General features: G+C 42.1%; 1 protein-coding gene across 1 annotated transcript in view; it reads left to right on the top strand.

Annotated features, from left to right (window-relative positions):
• Positions 1-21,202, top strand: part of LOC136638570 (atrial natriuretic peptide receptor 1-like) — a 58,037-nt gene extending 36,835 nt beyond the window's left edge. The window contains exons 14-23 of the mRNA XM_066612609.1: positions 2,311-2,359; positions 3,938-4,039; positions 5,679-5,798; positions 6,945-7,038; positions 9,078-9,165; positions 14,794-14,933; positions 16,797-16,949; positions 17,820-17,918; positions 19,485-19,576; positions 20,774-21,202. Of these exons, the coding sequence (XP_066468706.1) occupies positions 2,311-2,359; positions 3,938-4,039; positions 5,679-5,798; positions 6,945-7,038; positions 9,078-9,165; positions 14,794-14,933; positions 16,797-16,949; positions 17,820-17,918; positions 19,485-19,576; positions 20,774-20,908 (1,072 nt within the window). The 3' untranslated portion in view covers positions 20,909-21,202. The remainder of the gene's footprint in view (positions 1-2,310; positions 2,360-3,937; positions 4,040-5,678; positions 5,799-6,944; positions 7,039-9,077; positions 9,166-14,793; positions 14,934-16,796; positions 16,950-17,819; positions 17,919-19,484; positions 19,577-20,773) is intronic.
• The last annotated feature ends 4,280 nt before the right edge of the window (positions 21,203-25,482 follow it).

Genomic DNA, 25,482 nt, shown 5'->3' with positions numbered 1-25,482 from the left:
TTCCTGCCCCCACCGCTGTTGGACTCGCCTTTCCCAGTCCAGTGGCAGGTCACCTGCACTGTTTGCAGCAGCGTGTGCAAAATGGCTGCTGTCGTAAACCCTTATGCACACCAACACTATCCTGGATAGGACTGGGCTGACAATGTCATAAAGGACAAGGGAGGCACTATCAAACATCCCCTGGAAAAGGTGCTGTACAGTCCCGTCCTGTCACAGTCACACAGACACAGACACACACAGACACACAGACACACAGACACACACAGACACAGACACACACAGACACACAGACAGACACACACACACACACCGCTATATTTAAGGACTAAACTACATATCACACTGAATGTGTAATACAACACTGTGTTCTTTGCTCATTTTCTTGTGAATATTCTACAGAGAGGAGGAAATGGGGCAAAACTACATCAGAAGAGGTGGGGCTTTAAGATTTGCCCAGTTTTGATCCCAATCCCAGCCCCCCCCCCCCACACACACACACACTATTTTTATTTGGAAAAAAGCTGCCATTGGTGTCCAATGGAAGTTTTCTTCCCAATAAAAATACCATGCAGGGGGTCAATTGGGACTAGAACCATGGTGGGGGCAAAGTACTACCCCCCCACCCCACAGTGTGGTTTCCTGCCTCTCCCACATGATACCTACAAAAGAAAAACAGCAAAAAACAGAAATCCATGTTATACTTTCATTGCAGTGCTTAGTTTGGCCCTAAGAGAAAAGGTTTTAAAAGCACCACTTGGTCCAGCAGGTGTTCCTTAATGGTGTCCTTTCATTCTGCGCACGGAGGATGGTATGACTCAGTGCTCTCCTGGACAAAAGAATTTTTTCCTGCATATAGAGAACTGAATGTCAAGCAGAAAGAGTCTAACCTAACCCTTCCTAACATGTGTGTTTTCTCTATTTTTCTTTTTCTTTTTCTTTTTTTTGATGGGGAAGCATTCAATCACACAATCCCCTTCAAATTGCAGTGGTATAATCTAGAGAAAGTCACAAACCAAGTAGCATGGAATGGATTGGGTCCCCCCCAATTTCATCATAAAAGGCTAATAATCTGAGGCTAATTAGAGTGGATAAGCCTACAAATTATTTAAACTTAATGAGACAATGTCTACTTGGTGTTTTGCATTCCTTGCAACGGGGTGTGTGTGTGTGAGCACATCTGAAATGTCTCTTTGGATATGTGAAAATGTGCATTGAAGTGTAAACCCTGTGAAATTTGGGTTGGTCTTCTACCAATGCAAGAAGCTATTTCCCATGTATGAGTATTTAGTGTAGTTACACAGGGTACATCTCATGAATGGTGACGGCATTAATCCATCTCTTGCTTGCCAACTGAAGAAAGCATATACGTTTGCAGCAGACCACTTTGTTTATGCTGCTGCACGTGTGTACCTTATATTTATACTGAGAATCTGTGAGCTCAATCCTAATTAACCTTCCAAAGGAGACATGATTTTCAATTAATCTCTTTGCCAATGTAGGGCAAGAAAAGGGCAATGTAACTCTGAGGTAAGAGAACAAACATTACCTAACCTTGAGGAGGTCTCTGTGACTGCCCCCCAGCTGCAGGATACGGCACATGTTCCACTGGCACAGCTATACCAGTGCTGGAAAGTTGGTTAGGATTGCACCCTGTGTAACTTATTGTATTGACTACAACACAGCAATGTATTTATGCTGTTATGCAAGACAATGGGTCTTGTTCCAGAAGTTGGTACAATTATGGGTTCAGTCTTTCCTGTTTGTGCTTGTGCATGAGGACCAGAGGTAAAACTCAGCAATGCCCACTCCTTCTCTATGTCCCTGTGTGCACACCTTAGTGCTGTCCCCAGGTTTGGGGGATTCTCAGGAACACGATGCTATGTGCCATGGGGGCAGGAGATGGCAAAGAGATGAATTGAAAATCATGCCTCCTTTGCACAAGCATAGAACAGTGTGGGTGGAAGAGAGGATTTGGATGTAACCCAATGAAAGGGAGGGTACTAGAATATTAGAAATAGAAAAAAGAATGTGATTCACCATCATCAATAATGGTCTTCATTAATCAGTCCTTTGGTTATATTAAAGACGTTTATCTCTGTCCAGTTAAAAGTTACTCATGATTATGGACATTGAAAGCAATGAGACTTAAGTTGAAGGCCTACTGTAGTTTCAATAGGACTTAGTCACTACAGTGTTTAACTGAATCAGATTCCTAGAATGAGGAGATCTTTTTCAAAGCTGCTTCCAGTGTATAAATTTATTTTCAATATATATTGTTTTGCTCACAATGACTTGTCTCCCATTTTGCAGCTATGCCATCATTTTATTAGAAATTGCAACCAGAAGTGATCCTGCTGCGGTAAGAGTTGTGATATCCAACTAATTTTGATATTGCTCCCACTGAAGTCCATGGCAAAATCCTGCTGGATTTTGGGTAGATTCACACAACGGCTGGTGACTGCCTTTAGACCTTGGTGGCTCCCCTCTCAGATATGTAGGCTGCGTGACTCAGAAGCAAAAGTAGAAATGACAGGGTGGGTGGAAGTGGGGAAATCCACAAATAGGATCTCCTGACGGTTTTTAGCAGATGCAGAGGAAATTGAGGTCAAGCCCTCATTCTAGTTTAGCCCTCATTCTGCAAGAGAGGAAGTGACCTCTAGAGGTTGGAGGACTTTTAGCTGCAGTCTGAAGAAAATAGTAGCAGCCAGGGAGCCAGTTATAATGGCTGAAACTGTTATGCAGTCCGGTGGTGGATGGAGCTGAGAGTCCACCTACATGCGTACAAGAATGAGTTTATCTTGTGATTGTTATCTTGAGGAGCACAGAGAGCAGTATCCAAAGTTAGTCTTTGACTTACAGCCCAATCCTATGCCCCACCACCAGTGCTGATGCAGGCATACCAAAAAGGCATGTGCCCTTTTTAATCCTGTGGTGGGTAGGGCACTCATACAGTCTGCAGGATGTAGGTAAAAATATTTTCTACTTACATCCTGGTAGGCTGCCTAAGTAGCAATAGGTGTCCTTGGACATAGGCCTATTTTGGTGGCCTGAAGTCTGTCTGAAGAGAGGAAGGGGCAAGGAGATCCATTGTCACCAGCTCCAACCCTTCCTGCCTCCTCCTCGCCATCCAGAAATGCCCCTGCCACTCCCTCGTCTGTCCCTCCACCACCTGCCCACACTGTTGAATCACCTCACACTGGTGGATGGAGGCCTCACCATTGGCTCATGCATGCAGCCATCAGTGACTGCACTGGCAGCTTCATTACACACACCAGTGGCCCCAATGCATGTGACAGGGGCTAGCTCCACGGGTGGATTGTGCTTTCTGTTTGCAAAGCCCAGAGGGTAAGATGGGGCTTCATTAAATTTCCACCTTGGGTCCTACTCATTTCAACAGAAAAACGTGGTATTTCCTTCCTTGCTTGAGTCATTTTTGAACTGCTAACTTTGTTACTGACATATGCACCAGAGATAATGACCTTGCTATCATACATATGTTCACTTACCTGAAATGAACAGCAGGCATGTCAAGAGCCATTGATTCTGTTTGAACAGATCTCCTTCCCCTGAACTGAAGATGCCCCCTGGATCATATACATTAACATCAAGCAAAGCGTGGGAGGGAGGGGAGGGAGGGGGAAGTGACCGGCCCAGGAGAGTGGTGGGACCTCTGGTTGTTGCAACATCCTAAGAAGTACCATTTATTGTTTCACTGGACAAGAAGGGACTACATCTTAAAAAATGGGGGAAATATGAAGGTCCTTACTATAAACTACAGCCAAATCTGCTGATGAAAAAAGTGGTTAATTGTCAGTGCAGTGCAGTGATCATTAAGTGTGTGAAAGGTGATGGTTCCTGAGCATGTATCTGTTAATGATTCCTATTCTCTGATTCCTAATTTCCTTTTTAAATCATAGCATTCTCTGTTTCCCAAAAGGATGATGCACATTCAGAAGAATATACCTGGTGTCCCCCCTTGGCAGAATTAATAGCAGAAAAATCTGCGAATGGCTGTCCCTGCCCTACAGAATATGTGGAGGTGAATCTGCTGTTAGCATAGCTTCCCCCCCCCCCCCGCTTTTCTGTCTGAGTAATCTTTGTGAAAGTAATACTGGTAGGCAGATGGCTCCACTGTGAGTTGCCTTTGAAGAAAGAGAAAGTTTCCTCTTCAATTAAAACTACAACTCCCCAAAAGGTCTGCTTATACGTAATTCTCATTAAAGACACTACAACACAGGGCATTGCTTTAAGATCCTTAAAACAGTATTATTCTGACAAATGGAAACTTCAGCTTGTCTCGCAAAAACAGAATGCAGTAAATGATGTTTTTAATATGCAGCCACTGGAGGTTTATGACTTCCGATGGTTATAAACTGTCAGATTCATGATCGTATTTAATAGTTATGAAGTCTTTTTCCCCCCTCCTCTCTCATTTGAAAGGTAGCTGTCGGTAGGTTAAAATATGTGTCTAGGGAAGACTCCGATTTTTCTTTTTTTAAAAGAAGAATTCAGATATCAACTTGTCATGTAGGACTGATCCTAACTTGAAAGAGAAAAAAGAAACATACAGAAGCTAGTGGAGATGGATGGAGAGATGCCATTTAAATCAAGGAAACGGAGCAGTAAACGGCTTAAGCACCCTCTCTCCCATCACCACTTCTCCAGGCTTTGAAGCAGCCTGGGGAGATGCTAAACGGGAAAGGTTCTGATCACAGATCTCCTGTACTAAATCTAGTTTGACTCTGAATTCCTGTAAGGCAACTCGCTCTAAATACTGTTTTGCTGTTTTTAGCTCTCAGGGCCAAATGACACATTGCATTAAATTTTATTTGTGTATAACGCACTTAGGAAAACAACACGTATCCAAGGGAATTCCAGATCTAGGTTAGGTACAGTGTTTATGGAAGGGGAGGTTAACATTTTCCCTTTGTGCCCTTCCCCTCCTTGCGGAAAGTGTTCTCACATAGCTGCTGCAAATAGTAGCTTTTGGGGAAGAAATGGCTGTGTGGGGTACATTTTTCAGTGGGAAAACAATACAAGGGAAAAGTTTCCCCTTACCTATGTACTGTGGTCCCAACTCAAATTATGGCTCCCCCCTCATTTAATTTTGTTTACAAAGGCAGCTGGCTAATCCTAACAACATTATTTTAAAACATATTTAACATAACCCATTAATGTGAAATACATTTTAGAGTAACAAGCTAAGGATTATCCAGCTGTCTTTATAAATTAAAAGCAGCCGTGGTGGTGGTGGTGGGGCTGGGGGTGATAATTAGGCAAATGTCAAAAGTCATTGCACAGTTCTTGACCTCTGGACATGCTTCTGGCTACACAGTAGCCAAAGTAGATGAACAATCCAAGTAGGGTGTCTCAATGATGATATTTTTATATTATTAACTTACAAGCTGCCATCTTGTAATTCACACTTCCCAGTGTGAATTCACACTTCCCAGTGACTATAATGGAACTTAATTCTGAGCAGATATGCATGGGATTGGGTTCTCAACTGCATGGCAGACCATATTTTGAGCTGGTCTAGATCTGTTTTGGTGAAGTTGGTAAAATGACCTATGCTGTACCTGCTTGGCAAGTGGTGATGATAACGTCTGCCAAGCAGACCAGTGTTACCTTGAACTGGAAAGGGCTATTTGGTATCTTGTTTCCTTGCTTTCCTGCAGCTGATCAGGAGGTGCAGAAAGAGCAACCCAACCCAAAGGCTGACCTTTGAACAGGTCAAGAAGTTGCTGCATAAGATGAATCCAAACAAAGTTAGCCCAGTTGACATGATGATGACCTTGGTAAGAATCATAGTCGTTTAGTAGGTAGAACTGGGCTTTGGGATACATGTAAAAAGAGCTGAAGTCATTCAGTAGGAATCTGAAGATGGTGTCACTGTTACAGCAAGAAGGGAGGAGGAAATATGCCTTAAGATGACGGAGTTAACAGTGGCAATAAATTTTTATTCACAAAGTATGGAAAAAAATCTGCTTTTTCACCTCAGGGAAAAATTAACAGCCCAATTCTATGGATTGTGTGTGTGGTTGGAACTAATGACTTGCAAAATGCGACATGCTGCTGGGCCACTGCTGCAGAGAGTGAGTGGTGAGGCACTTGCTGCAGTAGCAGCTGGAGCTTTACCAGCCCCAGTAAGATGCTGGTGGAGCTGTACTGTGGCTGAAGAGGGCCAGGGAGGATTGGGAGGGGTGGGCAAGCAGAGGGCAGATGGGGAGGGAGGGATTGAACTCTGTGGCAATGTCAGGATCTTATTCCTCTCTTTGCCTGGTTCCTTCCCTTTTCTCTCCTGAGACTTAAACCAGCTGTAGAGCTGGTGTAGGTCTGAGAAGACCCATAGAATATCAGGGGAACAAAAATTATCTTACCTCAGATGTCTCCTGATACTCCCACCCTCCCCCCGGCTGGTGCAAATCTGACCAGACCCATTCAGAAAATGGAATCTTTCCCCATGAAGAGACCATAACAACTGCCCCCCATAGGATGAAGTGCATGTGGGGGGGGGGTTAGTTAGGAGTGGACTGTTATCCTAGTATTTCGCTTCAGAAAATTTGATGTACATCCTTAAACATGAAGCAGATATGCACTGATTGGCTAATCAAGTCTCCCCATGTTCCTGAGTTAGGGGAACATTAATTTTTCCCTTTATCTGGTATATTTATTGTGGAAAATATTGCTATGACTGCTGTGGAAGGCTTAAGTCACTGGCTGATCATCAACCACTGTGCCAATGCTTTGGGACATCTTTGACATGATTTGTGCTAGCTAAACACTCCTCTATGTTACCATGGAAGTCTTGTGGGCATAGCTTTGTAAAATATCTCCTGGGCTTCTGTCCAGAATTCTGATGGCAGATAGAGACACCATTGGCAATCTACTGTAGAACATCCTCAAAGGTTGCTCAAGTTTAGGATTTGTGTCTGGTTGTCTAGATGGAGAAATACAGCAAACATCTGGAAGTGTTAGTAGCAGAAAGGACACAGGACTTAACACATGAAAAGCAGAAGACAGATCGTTTGTTGTACAGTAAGTGACCAATGTTAATGAGGATATCTAAGAAACTAATAATTCCACAAAGTTTGGAACTGTTTATATTGATCAAGCTGACAGCTTGTCCAAAAGCAGCAGTATTTCTATTGGTTTAAAATTTTATATTTTGTTTTTAAAAATTAACAGTGACTAATATTAAGAAGATCACTGCATATTCCAAGTAGTAGCTGCTGATACATAGCTCTGCTAAAAGGAGATTGTAATGTATATTCATGGTTCTTAAATGCTGTTGTGCTGAGGGACTGCTATTCTGGTTTGCTTATTTTTTGAGAATCACCAAAGAATAGTGCACTGTAGGATTAATATTGTGGGAAGATGTATGAGAGGCTTTCCAATCAAAACTCATCTGTTGTATGTAACAGTGCACGCAGGCCAGGTTTCTTTCAAGTTTCTGTTTCAGCAGCTTGCATTGCTAAAGAGGCAAACTGCAAATGTCAATATGTAAACTGCAAAACGAATTACCTCTTCAGCACATGGAGAAAACATCAAAAGACTTCTAGCACCTCAGCATTTCCCCCTATTATTTTCTGAGTAGTCACAGTAAGCACTGATGGTTCATCAATCATCATGTAAGAATATTGTTCAATGAATCCCAACAGAGGAGAAGGAGAGTGTAAAAGTAGGAGGGACAAGAAATAACGGGATATTATGGAATATGCAAAAAAAGAAAAGATGAAGAAATGTATGAATATCTGAATTGGGACATTTTGTAATGGTAGGATTTATGGCCTTTAGGTGAAAACAGGGTTATGAATCACCAAAGAATAACTCATTGTGGAGTTATCCAAGTTCTTAGTTATTTGCATAATATGGGAGATTTCATGTCAGTAGCTTAACACTAAATATAGAGGACCAAGGATTCTGATGTAAATGTACATTAGCTGCTGTGTTGGAGTCATACTTTATCTTGGAGTTAAATGAAATCATTGACCAGGTATAGTTTGTGAAAGCACTTTATATCTATCAATACAAGAAGTGATTGTGAGGAGCTCCAGAAGGATCTCTCCAGACTGGCAGAATGGGCAGCAAAATGGCAGATGCGCTTCAATGTCAGTAAGTGTAAAGTCATGCACATTGGGGCAAAAAATCAAAACTTTAGATATAGGCTGATGGGTTCTGAGCTGTCTGTGACAGATCAGGAGAGAGATCTTGGGGTGGTGGTGGACAGGTCGATGAAAGTGTCGATCCAATGTGCGGCGGCAGTGAAGAAGGCCAATTCTATGCTTGGGATCATTAGGAAGGGTATTGAGAACAAAACGGCTAATATTATAATGCCGTTGTACAAATCGATGGTAAGGCCACACCTGGAGTATTGTGTCCAGTTCTGGTCGCCGCATCTCAAAAAAGACATAGTGGAAATGGAAAAGGTGCAAAAGAGAGCGACTAAGCTGATTACGGGGCTGGGGCACCTTCCTTATGAGGAAAGGCTATGGCGTTTGGGCCTCTTCAGCCTAGAAAAGAGACGCTTGAGGGGGGACATGATTGAGACATACAAAATTATGCAGGGGATGGACAGAGTGGATAGGGAGATGCTCTTTACACTCTCACATAATACCAGAACCAGGGGACATCCACTAAAATTGAGTGTTGGGCGGGTTAGGACAGACAAAAGAAAATATTTCTTTACTCAGCGCGTGGTCAGTCTGTGGAACTCCTTGCCACAGGATGTGGTGCTGGCGTCTAGCCTAGACGCCTTTAAAAGGGGATTGGACGAGTTTCTGGAGGAAAAATCCATTATGGGGTACAAGCCATGATGTGTATGCGCAACCTCCTGATTTTAGGAATGGGTTAAGTCAGAATGCCAGATGTAGGGGAGAGCACCAGGACGAGGTCTCTTGTTATCTGGTGTGCTCCCTGGGGCATTTGGTGGGCCGCTGTGAGATACAGGAAGCTGGACTAGATGGGCCTATGGCCTGATCCAGTGGGGCTGTTCTTATGTTCTTATGTTCTTAATACAACTTCGGTTTTAGTAAGCCTTTTATGGAACTAATAACTTTGTTTCTTATACAAAATAGGTATGTTGCCAAAACAGGTAGCAGATGATTTAAGGCAAGGGAAGCCATCACAGGCCCAAAGTTATATCAACTCCACCATCTTTTTCAGGTAAGTGGGAATGACCTGAAGTACACAGAGGTTGCATGCAGATGATAGCTTGCCTGAGGCAGGGAGTTGGTTCTGTAGTGCAGGAGCACCTAAAGGATACATATTCATTTTTGTGTGCTTTCAAAACTTCCTTTGTAGATGTATTGTAGCACTTGATGCTCTGTCATGGAATAGCAGAAATGAGGTTGCAGAAACATGATATAGAATAGACATATACCTTTTGGTGGGGCTGTCATGGGTGCCTATGACAAGTAATGCACTTCTTAATCTCCAGTGGGTTGTGCTCTTATAGACTTGCATTTTTACAAATGTGCTGCCTTTAGGACTTCCTAAAGAGAGAGAGAGAAAAAAAGACAGGTTCCTTTAGGAGTGAAATTGGCTAGACTGGTTTCATGGGATCTGGTCTAGTCAATTTCATGACTCCCTTGACTTGCATGAGAGTAGTGGAGAAATGTCTGTAATTAGGAACTGGGAAAATGGAGTGAACCATTCATTTTCTTTTGCAGTAAAATTTTACTTCCTGTTACACCTGTAAAGCTACTGATGCTGAATCAGACCTGGTGCTATGTTAGCAGAAAGAGGGACATTGCTCTCATTATTCAAGATAATGAGGATCTTTACTTATTTAATCTGTATGCAGCTTTATATGAAAGAACTCTTGGTCATCTTTTTTTCTCTCTGTTTGAAAGAGACCATAATTTAGAATTGTCTAAATTGCATGTTTTTGTATTCAGCAAGCAAGTCCATTAAAATTCTGCAGATTAATGTCTGCTGATTTATCCTTGCATCTGCTTGTCTCCAGATGGATGAGATTTATATATGACTGGGTGGACAGCATTAAGGGATTTATATGCCCTGCAGATTTAAACATATCATATAGATAAAAGGTGATGTCCTTTTCTTGTAAATGAAGTTTAATTGATTTGGCACTGGAAGGCTCTTTTTATGCTGTCAACAAATAAATATAAAAGAAATTTTTAAAATTTCATTAAGAGCTCTGGGCAGACACTTCACTTCAGAGTCCAACATGGGATTTTCCCATTACCACAAGCGAGAGGGCATCTCCATAGTCTCCATTGCCTGTGGATCTATCTCTGCCATTGAAACAAATGGGGACACTCTTTTTCACACAATCCTCTGTTTGCTTAGCCAAACCTGTCATGGGTATGACAAATTGCTGGATTGATGCAACAGTCTTTAAACGTATGTTCATTAACACAATGTAGAGCGTGGGCTTTGTAGAGAAAGGCTTAATTCCACTCTGAAATTCCAATCTTATGCAGGCTAGATTGACACCGCTGGATTTAAGTTGAACCAACTTTTCAGAGTGAGAAGTTTTGATTTAAAATGAATGAAGGCAAAGCTTGTTAGATCAGAGGTACAGGTGGAGCACATCATGGTGAGCCAAAGATGGCACCCAATGGAATATGATGGTTTGGGTGGAGCCTGATGGAATTTCATGAGTATGAGGTGGAGTGAAAACAGAATTTATTTTTCAGCTTTTCAGACCCCAGTGCTAGTTTCTTTTTTTTTCCTTTGAAGAACTTTATTATTTACATTACAACATTACACAAAATTTTAAAAGACTTCCACTTTTCTCTACTACAGGCTTGCAAACATACATAATAATATCTTTCTTTATAATATTTAATACAATAAAAATAATAAACTTAATATTAGATCTCTTTTATATCCGTCTGTTCTATTCAGTCTCCAAACCCACAGGTATATAATTCATTACAATCAGAGCTCTGCAGGAAAATTACAAATGGCTTCCGCTCAGTCAAAAATGAGTCTATTTTCTTTTCTCTAATTAAAGCTGTCAACTTTGCCATCTCTGCCAGCTCCAGCATCTTTGCCAGCCAATCTTCTATTGTTGGTATACTGGAGCACTTCCATTTCTGCGCATAAAGTGTCCTTGCTGCCGTTATCATGTCCAGCAATAATACTCCATGTTCTCTTTCCAATTGGTTGTCCATCAAACCCAACATGAAAAACTCCACCTTCCACTGTATATTAATCTTTAAAATTTTCTGCATCTGCGAATGAATTTGTGTCCAAATTTTTTTTGCAAATTTGCAGGACCACCACATATGAAAAAATGATCCCTCCTGGTGTTCACATATCCAACATCGTCCCGTTGTATTATACATTTTAGCCAATTTCATGGGAGACAAATACCAACGGTACAACATCTTATAAAAATTTTCCTTAAGATTAGTATTTAAAGTAAACTTCAAACCTCTTGTCCACAAACCCATCCACTGAGATATTGTAACCAAAATTCTGAGCCCATTTTATCATGCAGTCTTTTACTTGTTCTTCTTCCATTTCAAGTTTTAATAAGAGTTTATAAATTTCGGTGATAATTTGTTTATTGTTTAGACGTAGTTCCCTTTCAAATTCTGATTTTTGTTCAATGCCAAAGGTTCTTTTGTCTATTCTAAACCTTTCCTGAATTTGCAAGTAATGAAACCACTGGCACACATATCCTTCATCTAATATTTCCTCTCTTGATTTTAACATACCTTCTCCCTGGGAAAATTTTAACACAGCCCGTTAAGTCAACCAATTATGTGTAGTTATCATTTCTTTTCTATCCAGAGCTTCTTGTGGTGATAACTACAATGGAGTTTTTGGGCAAAATCTAACTTTATATTTATTCCAAATTCTCAAAATGGCACGCCTAACAGAGTGGTTACGAAACTCTGCATTAATCTTAGCTTTGTCATACCATTTATACCCATGCCAGCCAAATCTCAAACCATGTCCTTCTAATTCCAGTAATCTTCTGTTTCTCAATATTACCCTTTCCTTCATCCAAGTTAGACAACAAGCAGCGAAGTATAATTTTAAATCAGGTAACCCCAACCTTCCTCTCTCTTTAGCATTCTGTAGAATTTTATATTTAACTCGTGGCTTTTTCCCTGGCCAGATAAATTTGGATAAATCTTTTTGCCATTGTTTAAATTGTATATCAGATATTAAAACAGGAATTGTCTGAAACAAGAATAGCATTCTTGGTAGAACATTCATCTTAATTGTTGCTATTCTTCTCATAATCGAGAGTTGAACTTTATCCCATCTTTCTAAAAATTTTTTTATTTCACTCCATAGCTTAACATAATTATTTTGAAACAGCCTGCAATACTTGTTTGTCAAAATGATACCCAAATACTTTACCTTCTTTTCAATCTTAAAACCTGTTTTATTTGACAATTTTAATTGATCTTGTATTGGCATATTTTTAGTTAAGATTTTAGTTTTCTCTTTATTAGTCCTAAATCCAGCAACTTCTCCAAATTCCTTGAATTTAGCCATTAAAATGTCAATCCCTTTTATTGGGTCTTCCAATATCAACACCAAATCATCTGCAAATGCTCTCATACTCTTCTTTCTTAATCTTTATACCCTGAATTATATTATCTTGTCTTATATCCCTAGTCAATATTTCCAGGGCAAGAATAAATAACCAAGGTGATAATGGGCAACCTAGTCTTGTGCCTCTTTGTATTTTGCATGGTTTTGTCAATTCCCCATTAACTATTATCTGAGCTGTTTGCGCTCTATAAATTGATTTCACCCATTTTATAACATTTTCTCCAAAGCCCATAGCTTCCAAAACTTTAAAAATGAAAAACCAGTTCAGATTGCCAAAGGCTTTCTGCTCATCTAAGAATATCAATGCTGCTTGCTTTTCCGTATGTTTCTCCATATATTCCAGTGTATCCAACACAACTCTGACGTTGTCTCTCAATTGTCTTTTTGGTAAGAATCCACTTTGATCTTTATGAATAATGTCTTGCAAAACTATCTTAAATCTTTCAGCTAATATTGTTGTAAACAGCTTATAATAATTATTTATTAATGATATCGGTCTATAATTTTGTGGTAGAGTTGGATCTTGACCTTCCTTAGGTATTAATGTTATATTTGCATTTTTCCAAGTTTCGGGCATCTGTTCTCCACTTAAAATGGAATTCATCATTTCCTGCAAAGGATGTAAGAGCTCCTTCTTGAAAGTCTTGTAGTATATGCTCGGGAGTCTGTCTGGGCCTAGTACCTTCCCTGATTTAATCTTTTTTATAGCTTCTTCCAATTCCTTTATTGTTATGTGACCGTTCATGATTTGCCTGTGGTCTTGTGATATCCTAGGTAACTTTTGCTTCCCAATGTATTCATCTATTTTTTCAGAAGGTACCTCATATCCTTTATATAAATTTGAGTAATAATGTTGGAATGCTTTTTTAATTGCTATATTTTCTGTTAGTCAACTCACCCTCCTTTATTTTCAGTATCGTTTTCTCTTTCCTTTTGTAATTTATAAGCCAACTGATTGGCCCAGTGCTCATTTCTAAGGGCATACAGTTTAATTGGTCAAATAAGTAGAATATTAGCTGGCTGGCGACCTTGCACAAACTTTATCACAAGTCCACAAGCACATATTAATGAGGAGTTGTACATGTTTTGCAACAGGAATACAATATACACGTATATTTATATTCACATGCTGCTGCACCACTCACTTCAATGTGAGTTGAAAATGGAATGCATGCATCTGTGCAGAATTAAGGAATTCATAATTACAGAATTCAGTGCAGAATCACTGCAAACCTCACTCTGTTTTCTACTGAGGCTATGTATCAATTAAAATATGTTACAGCCCAATCCTAACCTGTGCTGGAACGGGCAGGCCAGCTGGCCTGCCCTGTATCCAGTGCAGGTTTGGGGCTGGTTGCGTTTCAGTCTGGGACAAGGCAAATTGACATTCCCCTTTTTCCAGGTAATGCCACAGCAGCCCCAATGGGGCTACTCAGATCTGTGCCACCTAAAGAGACCACCCGCCCCGGAACACCTTTGTTCTGCTCTTTCCAGACTCCTAAACTAGCCCAACACGACCGGCACAAACTTACCTTTCCTCTGGCTCAATGGTGCTGGAGTCGATCTCCCAACTCTTGAGGTGGGGCAAAAGTACCACTTTTGTGACACCTTTGGGCTGGCGAAAGTGACTTGCACCGTCCTAAGGGCAATTGAGGATTGTGCACTTAGTTGATCTTTTAGTGCACTTTTAGTGGCTAATTAACTGCTTAAATATAAATATATTTGTGTTACCAAAATCTTAATCTTTAAGTGCCTTTTCACATTATTGAGGAAAATGTCAGATAACATGCAAATTAATTGACAAAAGTGATCATTTGTTGTTGGGAGAAAGAATAATCTTTCATTGTTTCTTTTTCAATTCCTGTGACACTTGCTGAAACCCAGATTGTCTGAAAAGAAATCAGTGCAGAGTACTGGATATTGTGTTCTTACACACTAAATTCCATACTTCATGGCACATTATTGGCTATGTAGATTCCCTGCTGCTAATATTCTAGATAAATATATATTGGCCAATACGTGTCCAAGGTCACACTCCTCTTTTCAGCTTTAATGTACCACTTAGATGGTGTAAAAAAGCAAAGCAATAATGGTAGGTAATTTCTGGGGTTGGGAATAACTGCTTAGTAAACACAGATGTTGCGATATGCCATGAGAACAGAAGGTGTGCTGCTGTTCCTTTGACTTTAAAATATTTTCTGAAATCTTTGCTTAACAATTCACTATTGGTTTGTTCATTCTTGCTAGTGACATTGTTGGCTTTACCCAGCTCTCCAGCACCAGTACGCCTTACCAAGTGGTGGACTTCCTAAACAAGCTCTACACAACCTTTGATGAAATTATAGACAATTATGACGTCTACAAGGTGGAAACTATAGGAGATGCCTGTGAGTGCTTAAAAACAGCGTTGTGAGAGCCAGATTCAGCATTATCCATTATTCAACTGCACAGCATGGCTGAATGGATGATTTGATTAAAAACAAACAAACAGAACAGAACAGCCAGTTGGGAGGAGAGTTTCGGTTCCACTCTTGATTGCACCCCCTCTACATGACATTTTAAAGAGTAAAAATGTTTCCATTGGAAGTTAATGAAAGCTTACTTTTTATTTAAAATAGCATTGGAGGAGCACCATCAAGCACAAAACCAGCAGGGGCAATGTCCGAAAGCCCTTCTATTCCCACTCTGTGGTTTCACTGCTATGTAAAACAAATCCCCAAACAATGCACCAGGTCACATTACTAGTTTAGGATAATATGTAACTTGGCCAGTGTTTGAGGTGAATCAAGGTTTCTTTAACTGCCTAAGGGATGAAAAAATTGTAGGAAATACTACAGGAAGGCTAAGTAGCTCTGAAATGCAAGAGAATTAATCTGTGACAATTCTGTATAAAGTTTCAATGTATCTAAGATAAGCACAGTGACAATCCTTAACAACTCTAAGGGCACAATCCTAACCAAATTTCCAGCACTGAGCTAGCCACAATGCAGCCCCCAGGTAAGGTAACAAACACGCCCTTACCTTGAGGAGGCCCTCTTGACTGCCTCCCCACTGCAGGATGCAGCGCACGCCACATTGGCACAGCTATGTCAGTGCTACGAAGTTGGTTAGGATTGCGCCCTAACTGTGACTTAAGGCCCAAATCTGCAATGACGTCACATAGATGCTGGCGTGATTCCGTCATATCTTGAGCCCAGCCAGTAAAGGTGGGGGAGGAGAGGAAACTGAGAGCCTGAGCTACATCCAGTTCAGCAACACCGCTGGCACCCCCAGCAACCATGATACTGCCTAGACGAGTAGTTCTCAAACGCTTTTGCACTGGGACCCACTTTTTGGAATGACAGTCTGTTGTAAACCACCAGAAGTGATGTCATTAACCCAGAAGTGATGTTATAGCTGGAAACGACATCATCAAATTAGGCTTCAAACCTAAGCTGCGATCAGCCAAAGGTTCCATTACACAGCACTCTCGTGCTGTCATTTTGCATAATTCAGAATTCAGACATTCCAGCTCGGACGTTAAATAGAACATGAATCCTTCTTCAATCACACAGCCCTCCCCTCTTTCCAGTGTTCCATTTTCCCACCTATTCAGGGCAAAGCACCATGCCTAACATGGTGGTTAAGCTGTTCCAGCTTAACAGCAGAACGTCCTGTGAAGGTGAAAGGTTCTCCTCCTGGTTTCTGAAGGCTGCAGTTTTTTAAAGTCACAGCTGTGTTCATTTTTCTGGCTGTAATGGCCGATCTATTTGTCCTATGTTGAGAATAGAAGAACATTCTTTGATAGGATATCACTTATAACAAGTTGAAGGACAAGCAGACGAATTAGCCCCTGATGGAATAGCTGATTTCATTAGGCATACAAAGAGGGTGGCTGGGTGCTAGGGGATGTCCAAGAGGGAAGATTGGGGTGGTGTGCCCCTTCTGTGGTGCTTTGGGTGTTTTCCAGGCTCTGCAGAGAGGGGTGCAGTGTTTGTCGCTAAAAGTGATAAGTGCTGCGTTGGGCCCACATGCCTGCACACATCTCCATTTGGCTCCAAAATGCAGGGGGTCATGTCACATTCAGGTGATGCGGTGACGTAGGGGTCAATGTTTCCATGTTATCGCCATTAGGCCCCAGGACACTTCTGGTCCTGTAACAGTATTGCCTTGAGTGAGTAAGTGGACAGAGTTGGCATCTGGATTTGTTGAAGGTTCACTGTTGGTAATTATTCTCTCTTTTTATCATCATCATCATCATTTTATTTTAGACATGGTTGTGTCTGGAGTGCCCAAAGAGAACGGCATTTGTCATGCCAGTGAGATCGCAAGTATGGCTCTAGACCTTGTCTCAGTGTGCAAGACGTTCAAGATTCCCCACAAGCCCAATACCCAGCTCAGAATTCGAGCAGGAATCCACTCAGGTATGAAGGTGGGAAATGCAATAACAGTCGCCTATAGACACTTCCTGTAAGTAAATCCCAACTTTCTCAAAGTGGAAGAGAAGGATCAGAGCCAGCCTTTTCATGAAGCTTGGAGAAGAAGTGACTTCAAAAAGGGGTGACCAGGGTTAGACCATGTTGGTTCTGGCGCACTGCTGCTGCAACCCTCTTCCTGCTGAAGGAGGAGGAGGCGGAGGAGATGGAAGGGGTGGCCCCATGATGCACTGTGATCTTCCTGTGACAGCGGCCTCCATCGCTACCCTACCTACCCCTACCCTACCACCTCCCTACCCTAGGGCCCCTACCCTACCATCTCCTTCTCCCCCTCTTGCCCAGCTGCTGCTGCTGAAATTTTTGTCCTAGATAAACCTGGGATGGGTCCTTTGACACATGTGCCCCCCTAAAAGAAAAAGGCAGCAAATATACACCCTGCCTCAGTCACAGTATGCACCTTGGCTGGGGCTGATGGGGACTAGGGATGTTAACCTAGTCACTTGCCTAGGTTGCCTTGTTAGAGGTTTAAGGTAAGCTGAACTCATTCAGAATCAAGGAAGCGGTGAAGCCTGGTCCCCAGGGGGGCTTCCACACATTATTCTCATATTGGCAATGGCAGGGAGAAAACAAATCATGCAAGAGGACTTCACAGGTCTCTCTCTCTTACTTGTGCAGAATCCTCTCAACCTTTTCCTCTGTTCTTTCCCAGTTTCTCTTTCCCCTGTGTTTGCAAATGTGATTTCTTGTTCTTTTTAAATTCCATGAACTTTCATAGGATGGACAACCCACATGCTGTGGCTGTTATCTAACACTCTAATTAAGTACTCCAATAACAGGAACACATTTTGCCTTCTCTAGGGCCGGTAGTGGCTGGTGTGGTTGGAACAAAAATGCCCCGGTATTGCTTGTTTGGGGATACTGTCAACACAGCCTCCAGGATGGAGTCCACCAGTGAAGGTAACCAAAACAACAAAGCTTATGAGAGTAAGACGGAATGAAGTCAGATTTCTGATATATTTCTTGGAATGGTCTTAATCTAGAGCAGGGGTGTCCAAAGTTTTTGGCAGGAGGGGCCACATAATCTCTCTGGCACTGTGTTGGGGGGCCGGGGAAAGAAGGAATTAATTTACATTTAAAATTTGAATAAATTTACATAAGTTTACATAAATGAATATATTAAGGATGAACTTATTTGAATGAATGAAGGTCTTGCAATAGCTCAAGGCCTATAAAAGGCCTTGCACAAAGCAAGGCTGGCCTTTCCTTCACTGCCACTACTGCATCACAGACATGAAACAGCAAGCAGTGGAGGAAGCCCTCATCCCACAGCTCACGCAAAAAGGTCAAACAGTTGCCTTCACGCTGAGAGCAGTTGTGTCAGGCCAGTGTGGGCTGCAACAAATCTCTGGAGGGCCAAAGGCTCATTGGAGACTGGGGGCTCCCAGAGGGCCGCATTGAGAGGCCTCAAGGGTCACATGTGGCCCCAGGGCCGGGGTTTGGGCACCCCTGATCTAGAGTATGTGAGAAGCTTTATATTAATTCCTTTAGTCTTTGAGTAAAACAAAGGGTTGCAAGTCAAATGTGACTCAGGGAGGCGGGTGCTGCAGATAAATGCCAGAGAAAGTTGAGATTGACAGTGTCTCTGCAGTTGGTCATCCATGTCTGAGGAACCAAACCCTATGTTCACACATAGGCAGTAAGAACTTCAGTGGAGATGTTGAGACACTGGGCATAATCGACTGGGGAGATCTGTCAAAGTCCCATGAAACTGAGCGGCCGATTACTCTCTTTCATTCACTTCAGTGGAGCTTGTGCAGGAGAACTTTCAAGAAGACAGTACTCTGATTGCCCACTTCTGTATTGGCCCTCTTCCTGCACAGTCACTCCCCCTACTACACGCATGCCTTCCTTGACCGTTGGACATGGCTCCATTTTGAGTCATATGGAGACAAAGGCAGGTGGGACGGCCCATTTTGTAGCATTTGCCGCATGTCTCTGGTGAGTGCTGTTATCCCCCCAGCGAAGATGGCTGCCATTCTTCCATGGGGGGACACTGCTTCCTGTGCTGGTACAACAATCTTGACACTCAGCAATTAAGCAAATGAAATGTTTTCCCTCACTGTGTTCCTTTTCAGGAAGAAGAGCTTCACCTGCCCAATTTGATTAGGCTGCAGTCCACTTTACAGTATAAGAGGGTGGGTAAAAAGGCTTGCAACCTTTCCATATGGGAGTGTTCTCTGGGCAACTGAACAACAGCTATTTGGGGCTGGGAAACACTACCAGATGCAGATATGAAGCCTTTGTTCTAGCTATGCGTGTCCTAGGATGCCTCAGACAGAGAAAGGAGGCCTCATAATTCCCCTGTGAGTACATCAGTTGGCAGGGCAGTAGCAGCAAACACTTGAAACAAGATAAGGGATATTCAGTACCTCTCTAACTGGCCAGTAGCTATAGTTAGCTGTCTTTTAAAATGGATGCAGACCTCTAAGAATGGTCATGTCGCAACTCTCTATTTCCCTTCAGCTCTCAAAATACAGTGCAGTTCAAATACATACCAGCTGTTGGAACAGATTGGAGAGTACATACTGGTGTGCCGGGGGAATTTGCAAGTCAAGGTAAATACAAAAATGTTTGTGTTTAGGCTTTCCCAGAGGGGAAATGAGCAGCAGTCCTCTGGAAAGTCTGTTTTAACCCGTGCATTGATCGTCCTTTCCTTGATCTGAGCCAGCTCATGTGGGAACTGCTTTTTATACTGCAGATATAGACATTTTAAAGTGGCTCAAGCATGATGGTTTCTCCCAGGGAACGCTGGGAATTGCAATTTGGACAATGTAATGAGAGTAGCAGCCTGAGGATCTAATTTGGGCCTAGGTTCTCCAGAACCTGTTTTTACGACGAAGCCTTATTCCTGAAAGCTGTGAAGTTGAAATGTAGGAAGAAAGAACTCTAATGGCTCCAGTCTATCCTTACCCCCTTGTTAGGTGCAGTCACATTGAAAAAGTGTGCGTTGTATCTAGCAGGGGGAGGGCAGAGCGGGAGAATTTGAAAAGGAAAGCATTCTCTTACCCCTCCATAAGCATCCTTCCCTTCAATGGATCTCCTCAAACCTACACCAGTTCATTAGCTGGCACAAGTCTGAGGAGAGAAAAGGGGTGGGGAAGACCTCAGTGGCATGTAGCTATGGGATGATCATGACAGCTCCTGCACTTCAGTATTTAATCCATTTCTACCCAGCCCACAGGTGTGCACATTTGATCACTGTTGCATATATGCAACGTTGGGAAGAAATGGCTTATTAATGTTATATCACTGGTCATAATTAACCTACCTCCTTTCTCCTGATCTTGGTATTTCAGTTTGCCCCTGACAAAGACATTACTTTCTAATATATGTTCAAAATGTAGATGTGCTTAGTCAGGAAGGAGCCCTTACTGAGACTGATAGATGTTCCATCTTCAGCTAGATCTCAGATGCGTTGACGTGATTGATTGGATCCAGTCAAGCACTTAAGGATATGCCTAACATGAAATTGGCTTCTGGGACTTGTTTTGGGGGGGGGGGGGTGCGTACGTGGATTTGTTGATACTTTTCAAGCTAGGAATAGATTTGAGTTGTTGGTTTTTCTCAGTGAATGTGGCTACAACCTCAAAAAAATGCTGATGCAGCTTGATTTTGAAACAATTCCAGTAAAGTTAAAATAAAACAGTGGGCTAGCAATGCCCCTTGTCATAGGGCTGACATATAAATGGAATGCTCTCAGAGGCAAAGTACTGTTGTCATGATTGTTATGTGTATTATGTTTCTCTATCTAGGGGAAAGGAGACATGGTAACTTATTGGCTGGAAGGAAAGAAGGCTGGTGCAGTACAAAAAAGACCTCTAAGCCATTCTTCGACCCCGCAGACTCCTAACCAAAGTGCTTTGAATATGATCCCTGAAGTGGTATAGAATAACTCACCTTCAAGCCCACCATCAACAAGTGTGGAGATGCAGTTGACATAGTACTCTCTGTCTGTAGGCAGCAGGCAACTGTCCTTGTAAACAAGAAAGATAACTTTTTTTCCCCAAGGGGAGGGTGGCATCATACAATCTGACCATCAGCAGCTGAATTGGTGCACCCTGGCACAATCTTTAGCACCTAATGCCATGGATTTACTGAGCCTACAATAGATGAAGTCTAATCTTTTTTGAATGCCTTAGAGGGTTTTTTTTTTAAACCCACCAATCCCAATCACAGGCAAATTGTTACTATTTCAATTGATTTGGTAGGTCATATAACTGGACTTACAGGAGGCATATAGAAGACCATTACAAAACACGTATTCTCAGTGCTTTTTTTGTGAAAAAAAGGTGCAGGAACTCACATCTTGTTAATCCTTTATTTATTTTATTTATTTATTTATTTATTGGAGAAATAAAATATTTTTTATGTGCTTCCCCCTAAAGATGAACTTACTTCTGAGTAGACATGCATAGGATTGGGCTGTCAATCTCCACATCCCCTTCCCCCTAGCTACTTTTTCTACACATGGGGAAAAATACTGTACAGGTGCACTTGTAGCATGTAGTATGTAGTGTGGCACTACTTCGAGGAGAGGAAGCAGTGAATGGTTTCTGAAAAATGGCTTACATGAGTTCCATGTAGTAAAATTACTCTAAGCAACTGTGGGAGTAAGAACAAAAAAGGAATTCTTACACGAGAGGGGTCCTTAGGTGCACATAGAAACAGCTATGTGTGCAGACAAGGGATTAAATATGGTTTAATTCAGGTATCAGAATACTCTGTGTCTTTGGGAAGGCGCTTGGCATGCAATTGTATGTTCTCTGCTGCCCTGAGCAGCTGCTGTGCATTGCTGGAGAGGAGCTGCAAAGGCTGGCTGGCAGAGGGCATGCTTGTGGGGGAAGGACGAGGAGGATATCTGGCAAGGCTGGACAGCATGTTGTACACATGTAGAATCCCTTTTCACATGCCCTTAGCATGTGAAAACAGGTGCAGATATATATCTCTGCCAGGATTAAGAGCCCAATCCTAGGTATGTCTACTCTGAAGTAAGTCTCATTCTAGTCAATGGAGCGTACTCCCAGGAAAGTGCCTAGGATTGCAGCCTAAGAGCCCAATTCTATGCATGTCTACTCAGAAGTCCCCTTTAGTGAATGGGGCTTACTGTGGATAGGATGGCAGCCTTAAAGTCCAATCCTGTGCCTCTGTTTTGCTCCCCCCCTCCTGGAATGCCTCCGAAGGGGAGGGGCCCCTGCAAAAAGGTGCTGGAACTCCGTCCCCCCCGCGTTCCATTAGAAAAAAAGCCCTGCATATTCTAATAGAAACCAACAAAAACAGCTAATCCCATAGATCAGTGGTTCCCTAACTTTTTGAATGGTGACTCCCTCGACCTACTGAACCATTGGCTGTAGCTTCCCATTAGGGCTACAATCCTATACATCGTATAGGGTGGTGGGTTTTATCGAGGATTCCACAGTTCCACTGGCTGGTTTCCATGACTCCCCAGGGAGCCACGTCTCACAGTTTGGGAACCACTACATAGATTGAAATGAAAAGTATTCCTCAGTGGGCTGGTCTAGTTCCAGTGGAATACTGTATGAACTTCATCTACAGAAGAATCGGTAATGTGTAGCATCCTTAAATAGGAAGCAGTGCCAAGGGAGGTGGAACACTGCCTTTGGTTGATTTTGATATGACCTCCCTGGTCCTAAGATATATAATTTGGCTTGTCAAGACACCTTTTTCTGGTGATCAGTGCCAGTGGCATGTTTCTGGGAGCCCTGGAGCAAAACCTTGCACTGGGTCCTCCATGGCAATCCCTTGTCTGCCTTCTTGTGGAGAAGCCAAGTTCCAGGTTGAACATGATGGTTCACAAGCATCTGGAATGTCCACCATTTAAGTGACCGACTAATTAAGACAAATGTAAATCAATGTGCGCGTTACTGAAATGGGAAGATTCCTCTCACTCTGAAAGTGTCAGAACTCACCATTTTTTACATGCCTTTGCCTACTCATGGCTATTTTTAATATTGTTTTACTTGTCTCCTCTTAAAGTACAGTAACAAACTAGAACCAAAAGAGCTTCAAAAATACACAGGTGCTCTTAACTTGCGGCATCTAAGTCATGAATCAGCTAAAACTTTGATTACGTGACCAGTTAAAATTTGCAGCCCTCAAAATAACCCATGTCTACCCAGCAACATCTAGTGAGGGAGACAAAATGTGGAACATAGCCTTTAAAACATGGAGACCAGAAGCAGCAAAATGGCACTTTTATCAAGAAACTTCTACTCACTCGTCTGCTCAAGGTCACTCCCTGGCAATGCTGACACTGTCTAAGAAATGGCTGACAGTGGAATCAAGGATGTTCTTTATCTCATTGTACTGAGAAACCTTGAGAACTGAAAGGCTTCTCCGAGCATCCGATATAGAGACTCTACTAGAATGGTAAACTACAGGGCTGTTTACATGTTATGTGTTGGTACCCAGGCACACATTTCCATGTGATTGCACCTGGATTCATGTTTACACATCAATAACCCATGTACACTATACAATCATTGTACCTGCACTGAATAGGACATGCGAGTAATTGTACCTGGTGCAGACTAATGCTCAAATCCTATCCCCCACCATTTACACAATGCAGCAGTGCCAATGGAGTGTGTGCTGTATCTTGTGGGGAAGGGGGGTTGGCCAGACACCCTGGGAGAGGTAAGTCTTTTTCACTGACCTCTCTATAGGCCACCTGACCATTAATGGATCTCCTTGGACCTACTTCATCTTTTTTGCTGGCATAAGTCTGAAGAGAGTCAGGGGACAGGTCTGGCCCAGGAAGGGGGCATAGGATTTTGGTATGTGCTGCTCCCACAGAGATCCTTCCCTTCCCACCCTCTGCCCGTACTTTGCCCATCCCTGCCACCACAGTACCTGCTCCAGTAGGTGTCTGGGATCTGCTGGCAGGCACACGAAGCCTCTGGCCATTTGCACCACTGCATCCAGAATGCATGACAGTTGCATGTTTTTAATGTCACTGCAACAAGACTTACAGCAGTGGATCACAAGATATGCTCCTGTAGGTCTGTGTAGAATTGGGCTCTTACAGTGATCATATTTGGGTGCACTACACAGATGTATTGAGGTACTATTTACCTTTTGAACAGCCTGTACGGACGCCAGATTGGTAAAGAGGAAAAGAAATTGATTAAAGACTAGGAAAATGGACCATGCCTTTGGATATGGATATCTAAAACCTTTATGGCTGTTAGATACACTTCAATGACGTTGCGTCCCTTTTGCCACATAAGAGTACATTACTGTTTTCCCAGAGAACCTCAGAAGCATTCTGCATCATTGTGGAAATGGAATTTAGGACAACGACAGTGTAATCTCCTTTCTGCAAGAATGTGCTGCTCCTTCTCACAAACATTGTCGTTCATAAAATAGTGGCCGCTTTTCACTGTCATTCATAAGTGCTTGTTAGGATGGATAATCTCTCATGTTACAGAACTGCTTATCAGCCAGAAGCACATGGATTCAATGTTGCTGTGGGATCTGATTCAAGGTCTATCACTAGCAATCTCTCACATTAATGTAAGAAAAAGTCTTGATGGATTTGACTAAGTTCATCTAGTCCAGCATTATCTTTCAAACAGTGTCCAGGCAGGTGTTTCTGAGAAGCCCAGAGTAGGACGTGAAGACTTGCCCCCATCACTGGGTATTCAGAAGATATTGCTCCTGTACTTGACTTTCCATTTAATTATCATGGCTATTATTAATGATAGACGTTTTCATGAACATGTTCATCTGAGGGAGCACACCTGGTTTCCAATAAGTTGTTGGTGGATTTCCTCAAATCTCACTGCATTATAGCCTTCTTCCAACTTTCCACAATCAATGATCACAAAATGTTCACCATCAGCCTTTGGTCCTAGGATTTGGGGCCAATTATTAGCCTAATTGTAGATTTGGGTCAAGCCAGTAGGGATGCTAGCTTTGAATGCCCAGACTTTGTTAGTTATGAGAGATACATGGGCCAGGACAGAAATTACTGCCCATCAGAATAGCCATGTTCCTTAATGACTTCCACTTAGGTGAATACTTAATATTTTGTAGCCCCTTCAAGCAGGTACAAAGTATTGCATACTGTATTTGAAGACACAATGGGTGTGAGAAGTCACCCCTCTCTCTCTCTCTCTCTCTCTCTCTCTCTCTCTCTCTCTCTCTCATAATGTGTTACATATTTGTGTGGTCTTCGTGAAGAACCTGATGGCCTTCTAACAAAGACATGCTTCACTTAAATTAAAAAAAAAATTCCTTGTAGACATTTAAAGACTATGTGACTCTAAAGTAGTCCCATCAACTAACAAACTTACTATGTCACAGGAAGAGGTTGGAGATTGTATTTTAACTACCTATAAGAAAACCAGCTAATTGTGGTAAGAATACTAATCCGTGTCTTTTTTGTTTGTTTAATGATAGTCATATTCTTTTAAGTGTGAGGTTTCTTTTCAACATAACT

The sequence above is a fragment of the Tiliqua scincoides genome, chromosome 2 (assembly GCF_035046505.1).
Source record: "Tiliqua scincoides isolate rTilSci1 chromosome 2, rTilSci1.hap2, whole genome shotgun sequence".
Lineage (NCBI taxonomy): Eukaryota > Metazoa > Chordata > Lepidosauria > Squamata > Scincidae > Tiliqua > Tiliqua scincoides.
The sequence above is the reverse complement of the archived record's forward strand: the minus strand, read 5'-3'. Positions and strand labels throughout refer to the sequence as shown.